This window comes from Odontesthes bonariensis, chromosome 16, assembly GCF_027942865.1.
Source record: "Odontesthes bonariensis isolate fOdoBon6 chromosome 16, fOdoBon6.hap1, whole genome shotgun sequence".
NCBI classification, from domain to species: Eukaryota; Metazoa; Chordata; class Actinopteri; order Atheriniformes; family Atherinopsidae; genus Odontesthes; species Odontesthes bonariensis.
In genome coordinates, this window is record NC_134521.1 from 33603663 (window position 1) to 33612730 (window position 9068).

General features: G+C 41.8%; 2 protein-coding genes across 2 annotated transcripts; both read left to right on the top strand.

Moving 5' to 3' along the window:
* Window positions 1–5496: 5496 nt before the first annotated feature.
* Window positions 5497–6870, top strand: LOC142401979 (histone H2B 1/2-like). The gene has a single exon (XM_075487430.1). The coding sequence runs from the start codon at window positions 5520–5522 to the stop codon at window positions 5892–5894; it is 375 nt and encodes a 124-aa protein (XP_075343545.1). The 5' UTR covers window positions 5497–5519; the 3' UTR covers window positions 5895–6870.
* A 497-nt stretch (window positions 6871–7367) lies between these two features.
* Window positions 7368–8923, top strand: LOC142401980 (histone H3). Its single transcript, XM_075487431.1, has one exon. The coding sequence runs from the start codon at window positions 7404–7406 to the stop codon at window positions 7812–7814; it is 411 nt and encodes a 136-aa protein (XP_075343546.1). The 5' UTR covers window positions 7368–7403; the 3' UTR covers window positions 7815–8923.
* The last annotated feature ends 145 nt before the right edge of the window (window positions 8924–9068 follow it).

Sequence of the window (9068 nt, forward strand, 5' to 3'; positions counted from 1 at the left end):
AAACTGCACTGCTGAAAGTTACCAATGATCTCCTCTTAGCCTCTGATAGCGGACTTGTGTCTGTGCTTGTCCTGTTGGATCTCAGTGCTGCATTTGATACGGTCGATCACAGTATCTTATTACACAGACTTGAACATGTTATTGGGATTAAAGGAACTGCATTAGGCTGGTTTAAATCATATTTATCTGATAGATTTCAGTTTGTTCTTGTAAATGAAGAATCTTCCTCACACACCAGAGTAAGTCATGGAGTTCCTCAGGGTTCTGTGCTTGGACCGATTCTTTTTACTTTATACATGCTTCCATTAGGTAACATTATTAGACAGCATGGCATAAATTTCCATTGCTATGCTGATGATACTCAGCTGTACTTATCTATAAAACCAGATGAAACCAATAGGTTGGTCAGACTACAAGCATGTCTTAAAGACATAAAGACCTGGATGACTCAGAACTGTCTGCTGCTAAATTCAGACAAAACTGAAGTCGTTATCTTTGGACCTGAGCGTTTCAGGGAGAAATTGTCTAGCTATATAGTTACTCTAGATGGTATTTCCTTGGCTTCTAGTTCTACAGTGAGGAACCTTGGAGTTATTTTTGACCAGAACTTATCATTTGACTCGCATATAAAACAGGTTTCTAGGACTGCCTTCTTTCATCTTCGTAATATTGTTAAAATCAGGAACATCTTGTCTCAGAGTGATGCAGAAAAACTAATTCATGCATTTGTTACTTCAAGATTGGACTACTGTAATTCTTTATTATTGGGCTGTCCCACATATTCTCTGAAAAGCCTTCAGCTGATCCAAAATGCTGCAGCCAGAGTTTTGATGAGAACTAACAGGAGAGATCATATTTCTCCAGTTTTAGCTTCTCTTCATTGGCTCCCTGTTAAATTCAGAATAGAATTTAAGATTCTTCTCCTTACATATAAAACTCTTAATGACCGAGCTCCATCATATCTTAAAGATCTCATTGTAAGATATTTTCCTAACAGAGCACTTCGTTCCCAAACTGCAGGTTTACTTGAGGTTCCCAGAGTTTCTAAAAGTAGAATGGGAGGCAGAGCCTTCAGTTATCAGGCCCCTCTATTGTGGAATAAGCTGCCAGTAAATGTCCGGGAAGCAGACACCCTTTCCACTTTTAAGACCAGGCTTAAAACTTTCCTTTTTGATAAAGCTTATAGTTAGGGATGGCTCAGGTGATCCTGAAACATCCCATAGTTAAGCTGCTATAGGCCTAGACTGCTGGGGGGCCTCATCTGACACACCTTTCCTCACTTTACTCTCTTTATGTATATGTGATATTATTATGGTCATTAACTCGTGTTTCCCTGTTCCAACAGATATCCTGAATGGTGTTACAGTGCCGCCGTCGCGGTGGCCCCCCCCCCTTTCTGTCTTCTCAAACCCCAGCTGGTCGAGGCGGATGGCCACCCTTCCTGAGTCTGGTTCTGCCAGAGGTTTCTTCCTGTTAAAAGGGAGTCGTTTCTCTCCACAGTCGCCTCAGGCACGCCGCTCAGGCCGGGAGATTGGACCGAAAAACAAAAAGTTTTCAGTGCAATCTGTTGGTTTTCTTAGCTAGGAAATTGTTTTTGAATTGGCTCTATATGAACGAATTATGATTATTATTAATTAATTGAATTCCAATTGGCTTGAATTGGACTTACTATCTAAGTGCCTTGAGATGACATTTGTTGTATTTGGCGCTATATAAATAAAAATGAATTGAATTGAATATTCGGCCATGAAACGGTTTCCTATGGGCAAGTTTATACAGGCACAAACTATGCTGTTTATAATTTATTAATTACTGTACACTAGCACTGATAACGTGGAGGTGCGTCGCTTACTTAAAAAAATCCGGGTTACTAATTTTGAATTTTAGCCGAATAAATAAATAGGCAGCAGGTCTGTGGGCTGTCTGTGGTAGTAGCACGACGATGACGTCAGTAACACCCACTTTACGACAAAAATTCAAAATTACAGTAACCCGGATTTTTTTAAGTAAGCGACGCACCTCCACGTTATCAGTGCTAGTGTAGAGTAATTAATAAATTATAAACAGCATAGTTTGTGCCTGTATAAACTTGCCCATAGGAAACCGTTTCATGGCCGAATATCTCAAGAGAGCAGCCAGACGCCTCTCGAATATCTTCGGAACAGCTCCAAATGACCAACAACAAGCAGGGGTGAGTAGAACATCATGTTATAATGTGAAATCAAGGGCCCAATGTCAAAAAAACGGTCTTATCCTTTAACAGATGCTCCATTTTTTTGCAAGCTGTACTCATTTGTGTTTCTTGTCAGAGCCTCAACCATGTCTTCTGTCACAAACTTTTGGAAGTACTCCAGTGGGGTGAGGAGGGAGGTGGCATCATTGGTGATTTCTGAACCAGAAAAATCAGTTTTGGAACTGTTAGAATCCTTTTCCAGCCAGTGAAACCTGTCACGGGGCACGGTGTGTTGGGTTGGTTGGGGCTTGATGTCCACATCATCATTGGCTAAAATTAAATATGTGAATTATACATATGGGTCGTATATTGTCGTAGATAAACTGAAAGAATAGACGAGGTGGTAGACCATGTGTTGAGGGTAGAGATCTAATGCCCCTTTTCCACCGCCAAGCTAGCCCTACTCTACTCGGTTTGATATAGCGCGACACTACACTACACGACACGGCACCAGTAACATTTCCTTTTCCAGCCAAACTGTGACCTGGAAGTGGGCGGAGTCGGCCCGTTCACCACTAACGTGACGTCGGTTTCAGGTGACTACAAAGTAGTCAAAAGTAAACACAACGATGGAGTGTAATGTGTAATGCAGTTGACAATTCATATTGTTTAGTTAAACCAAGCTCTTTATTAAAAAAGACAAAAGTAAACAGCAGGAGTTGTCTCAGATACAGGCGTCGACGCCAGTGTTGGTGCCGGTGGAATGCAGATAGCAGCAGCTGTTGCTTCAGCTGCAGATTGCGATGCCAGTGTCGGTTCTGAAGCCTGCGGGATTGGGGGATCTTCGCTGCCCTCAGCAACCGAACACTCATCGGTTGCACAAACCGAGTCTTGAGGGAAAAAAAAAAAAAGTGTGAACATACGAAACGCATACACGTAACCGCATAGGTGAGACACTGCTAGCCTTCCAAAACAGCGTTGTTTGCTAGCTCACTCAGAACAACTTACATGAGACACCTGTGTAACGTTTTACACAAGTTAAAGACTGAACATGTATTTGTTACGATATAAAACATGCATTTGATATAAGCGTTGCACCAAGGGGATAATAACAACACTTACCATTTTCCATCGCCTCCAACAAAGACGTCGCCACTCTCTCGGTTCGCCGGGCGGTGCCCGTAAATGCCGTCCATTTGGTCGAACCACTTCCATGTCTTTCGGTTTGACCCACTCCGGCTGTTGTGGTCCTTTACCTGCCGGTAATCACTCTTCAGCTTGTCTCGGTACTGCTGAGAATTCCGGTGATAGCCATGGTTAGCTTCTCATTTCGTGTTGCTCCGTCCAGTTCCTGTTCCTGTATGCGGTCCTCGGCCACCACACACAGAAAGGTCTGCACCTCGCTCATCGTCCATGGGTTGGCTTTCCTTCTCTGGTCTTCCATCTTCCCAATTCTGTTTATTCTCTGTTGCTCTCGCAGGTGTGTTTTCATACATGGTGGGTGATTATTTAAAGCTCCCCGAGCTTCGTTGCGTGTATGATGTAATTTCACCTGACCAATCAGTGGACAGCACTGATCACGTGACGTTTTAGCACCGACTAGACCCACCTCTGAAGCAGGTACTAGTCGGTGCTAAGAATTGTAACGGGTCCCACCTTCAACCCGCGGTGGAAAAGCTCCCAATCAGGGTAGAGTGGGACCGTGTAGAGCTGTACTGGTACAAAAATGTTCGGTGGAAAAGGGGCATAAGTATTTTCCATTAGTCTTTCCATAAGTATTATCATTTCAATACAAATGCTAATCAAAACCACTACATTCAAACAATACTGTCTGGCTGGCCTATTATGCTGTCTACTTATCATACTAAAAGGAAACACATCCATCTCCCGGAGCTCTTACAGGTTCACATTCAAGACCATTCGCACCTGTCCCTGAACAATTGCAGAACATTCAGAACCTGTTTTCAGTGTTGCCAATTTAACGACTTTGTCGCTAGATTTAGCGACTTTTGGCCATCTCTGGCGACAAAAAAAATTATCTAGCGACTTAGCGACTTTCGGGCTCAATCTGGCTGAATCTAGCGACAATTTAACTTGTTTTGTGAGTGACAAATCAGTTGCCCCGCAACACCATACAAGCCGAGACAGAAGCACTGCAGGACGGCGGCAACCCGGCATACCGTCATTTCCTGTCAAAATGGCAGTTTCAAGCTAGCTACAACGAGGGTAGGTTCACTTCCTGTTTTCAAAACAAAAGCACCTTTTTATCGTAATGGCTTTCCCTATGATAAAAGGCAACGGGATTTTTATTTTGTGAAAATAACCGGAAGTGCGTTGCTCACTGTGGCTAGCTTTAGTAGCGCCGAATTCGTGGGAACAAAATTGTAAATAGCCGGTATTTTGTCAGGTTTTTAACACGTTGGGGATCTAAACGACTACTTTCTGGCCTGAAAAGTTTCAAATGTTGCTAAAGTTTACAGAGTTTAGAGCTGAAATCAGCTTCAGGCCGGCTGATTTCGGCTCGGGTAGGAGCGAAAATATATAATATGGGCGTGGTTACGTCACTTATGACGTCATGACGCAATCTAGCGACTTCTAGCGACTTTTCAGAGAGCCAATAGCGACTTCTTGTGATTTTTTTTTTGGCAACACTGCCTGTTTTTCTATCTCCTAACGCTACTCGCTGCTGCTTGGGCAACACTGAGAAAGATATGTCAAGATCACAAATTGAAAAACAGACAAAAGTCTACAAAGATACAGGGAGTTGCAAATACTGCTATAGATTTTCTAAATCAAATTTGATGAATGTTTTCCAAAAATAACTAAATATAAAATATTTAAGGAATTTTATTCACTTAAATCGTGACAAATCCAGTCATGCAAAAATGATTGGACCTACAAACGCTTATTCTATCCGGTAGCATTGTGAGGACAAACAATAGGAACTATTAACTATGTAAATGTGATTTTGAGAAAAAATAAAGTTTGTCGGCCTTTTTATTTAGAATTGTTAAAAGTGATGTTGTAAATGTGCAACTGTGGGTTTTACAGGGTTAGACTGTATGTTTTTATTTTTATTAAGTGATGAACGGCTGACATGCGGAATACTTTGTGTTTGTCTGGTTGTGAGTTTACATTTATAAATGTGGTCATGTTTCCCGCCTCTTTTTCTTTGTCTGTTGTCAGGCTGCCGCCAACTAACGGAAGAAGGTTTCCATAGTAACATCACCCCAGCAGCTGGACCAATCAGAGACAGGGGACATCACACTGATATTTGCATGCGGAATGTATAAAAACAAGTCTCGGTTTCCACATTAGTCGTTATTATTGAGTATAACGGATCAATATGCCTGAACCCGCCAAGTCAGCGCCCAAAAAGGGCTCTAAAAAAGCCGTGACCAAGACGACCGGCAAAGGAGGCAAGAAGAGAAGAAAGACCAGGAAGGAAAGTTATGCCATCTACGTGTACAAGGTGCTGAAGCAGGTTCATCCCGACACCGGCATCTCCTCCAAGGCTATGAGCATCATGAACTCATTCGTCAACGACATTTTTGAGCGCATCGCCGCCGAGGCTTCTCGCCTGGCTCACTACAACAAACGTTCCACCATCACCTCCAGGGAGATCCAGACCGCCGTGCGCCTCCTGCTGCCCGGTGAGCTGGCCAAGCATGCAGTGTCCGAGGGAACCAAGGCCGTCACCAAGTATACCAGCTCCAAGTAAACAGCTGTTTGCTTCCAACACACAAAGGCCCTTTTCAGGGCCACTCACTTCGATCTGAGAGCTGAAGGCCTCATCTTTATGGTGTCACACATCTATAGATTGAATAGCCTTTATCAAACCCAGCATATGTCCAGACTTACAACCCCCAAATGTTTCTCAAATTAATCTCTAAAATCGTTAAAATGTGTATATATTAACGTCTGTCATAACTTTTTAATTACTTAACAATAGCAATAACAATACAAAGTACATGCTACATTCTACATGAATTTTTATGTTGTAGAGTTGTGAATTTATTTTATCAATGGAGAAATTGAGCAGGCTTGCTTTGTTGTCTACAGTAGTAGATCAACCCTCATCTTACATTGAAGCTCCCAGATCAAGGAAAGTCGACACAGCTTTAGCAAGCAGAGAAGCTATTAGGCTTGCGTTGATAATAATAAACTCCTGGACTATGTACAAACTTCCAAATGCATCATTTTGTGAGTACAGACCATATTTGTACTACTGTAGAAGTTTGGTGTCATGGCATGTGATTTTAGTGTGGTAATTTTGGAGATACTGCCAGGTTCCATTAGCACTTGTACTAAGCTATTCGGGGTAACTCGGCTGATGTTCAGCCAATATCGGAAAAACTTCGGGTGGGCTACCTGGCTGGATGTCACGGTTCAAATGACCCTAGGGTGAATCTACTCCGAACCATCACTTTAAGGAAGGAAATATTTCAGATTAAAAAAGCTTTATTTGGGGGGGAAATTGCTGTTCAACAGTTAAGGTACGAGGGGGAAAGTACTAATAAGTCCAATCAAAATAAAATCAAATAAAGCTAACATAAGTAACTGAATACAATATGTGAAAATGAGCTGCCTCAATAAAAAACATGTATACAAACAGATCTTGAGAACGTGTCATTGCATAAAGTGGTATTGTTTTTTTTATATTTTGTAACTAAGAAGGGGGTGATTCTCCCACTTAAAGAATGAGTAATTTATCAACCACAAATGTGTGGTAATGGTTTTGTAAAGTTAATGTCAATTTATTGTTAAAATAAATAAAAATATGATCATGATACAATATTTCTGCTCATTTATTAGTGATCTTTGCCTGGTTCTCTTCCAGAGTCATGGGTTATATTTATCAGTTCATATCACCGACTGTTATATCTGATCATGTGGTTAGAAAGTAAATATATATATGTATGTATGTATATATATATATTTACATTTACATATTAAACAACATCTCTCATTGTGAAAAAGATTATGATACAGATAGATAAATTATATTCTTGTTTGAGAGGTTGGCCTAAAAATAACTTCCTTTGTCTTACTGTGGAGGAGACGTTTTCGAATTAATTCTGGCCAATAGCTAGTCTGATAGTGGGCACGTGTCACTCCAGTGTGGTCCAATCAGCGCTGCTGCTGCTCCGGCGCTTTGTATATAAACCCGTTCTTCGGCGAGAAATTTCATGTTCTTACTGTTGAAACAGGAAAGACTGAATTAGCAGCGATGGCCAGAACCAAGCAAACCGCCCGTAAGTCCACCGGAGGAAAAGCTCCCAGGAAGCAGCTCGCCACCAAGGCCGCCAGGAAGAGCGCCCCAGCTACCGGCGGAGTGAAGAAGCCTCACCGTTACAGGCCCGGCACCGTGGCTCTGAGGGAGATCCGCCGTTATCAGAAGTCTACCGAGCTTCTGATCCGAAAGCTGCCCTTCCAGCGGCTGGTCAGAGAGATCGCTCAGGACTTCAAGACCGACCTGCGCTTCCAGAGCTCTGCCGTCATGGCTTTGCAGGAGGCCAGCGAAGCCTACCTGGTCGGCCTGTTCGAGGACACCAACTTGTGCGCCATCCACGCCAAGAGGGTCACCATCATGCCCAAAGACATCCAGCTGGCCCGCCGCATCCGCGGAGAGAGGGCTTAAACCGATATAAAGATCTTAGACTGACAACCCAACGGCTCTTTTAAGAGCCACCACCTTAAACTAAGAGCTCAACTCTTTCACTATTTAAATATGTGATTAGATGTTGACATGGTATACATTGAAATAATTTACTTTAGTGCACAAAGAAATATAAGTTGGTGTCAGTGGAAACCACAAAAGAATGTATTTTTACACATGGATCCACTGACATGTTTTAGGCAGTTGTGTATAATATTTACACATTGTTATAGAAGACTTATTTGTTGGGCCACTTTCTTTATTATTCTGTGTCAAGTTACATCTTAGATTGGATTCTACTTTATTGTCATTGAACAGAATAGAAGTACTGAGACAACGAACCGCAGTTTAGCATCTATCCAGATGTGCAGTAAGAGCAGAGTGCTAATAAACTGACTAAACATAAGTATGAATATATATATATACAGTTACTTAATACTTACCTACATGACCTTGAGGTAGCCACCTATGCCCTAATATGTTCAAGGTCAGACTATTACAATGCTCTTTATGTCGGCGTCTTCTCTGTCGCCTTCAGCTTGTGCAGAACGCTGCTGCCCGTCTTTTAACCAACACCAACAGACGTGTGCACATCACTCCTGTTCTTAACTCCCTCCATTGGCTTCCTGTCCTTTATAGAACTGATTTTAAACTTTTAATGTTTGTTTTTAAAGCTCTTAACGGCCTCGCCCCATCATATTTATCTGAGCTTTTAACAGTCCGCCATCGTGGTAGAGCTCTGAGGTCAACAGATCAGTTTCTGCTGGAAGTGCCCAGGTCAGAATACAAACCCTGGGGTGACCGAGCCTTTTCCCAAAGCTGCCCCCAGGCTCTGGAATAAGCTCCCCGTCCAGCTGCGTCTTATTTCTGACCTGGGCCTCTTCAAATCTAGGCTAAAAACCTACTTATTTAGGATTGCTTTTAATACCCAGTAGTATGATGACACTTTTATCTTATTCGATTTTGTTGTATTTTATTGCTTTCACTGTTCTTTTGTTTTTATTACTTATTCTTCTCTTTATTTATTATAAAGCACCTTGGTACACCGTAAGGATTGTCTGTAAAGGGCTGTATAAATAAAGTACATTTACATTTACCCAATATATCTATTACCGCTTCTTTTTCTGTAAGAAATATAGTTGAAAACAGTAGAAATATGCCTCTCTAGTTTAATGAAAGTCAGAATTACTTATTTTGTTTTGGTAAATGGTTTTTCAACTTCATGTGTTAGACTTA

Excerpts from the sequence above, each read along its gene's own strand:
- LOC142401979 (XM_075487430.1), top strand. The coding sequence starts at position 5,520 with ATGCCTGAACCCGCCAAGTCAGCGCCCAAAAAGGGCTCTAAAAAAGCC.
- LOC142401980 (XM_075487431.1), top strand. The coding sequence starts at position 7,404 with ATGGCCAGAACCAAGCAAACCGCCCGTAAGTCCACCGGAGGAAAAGCT.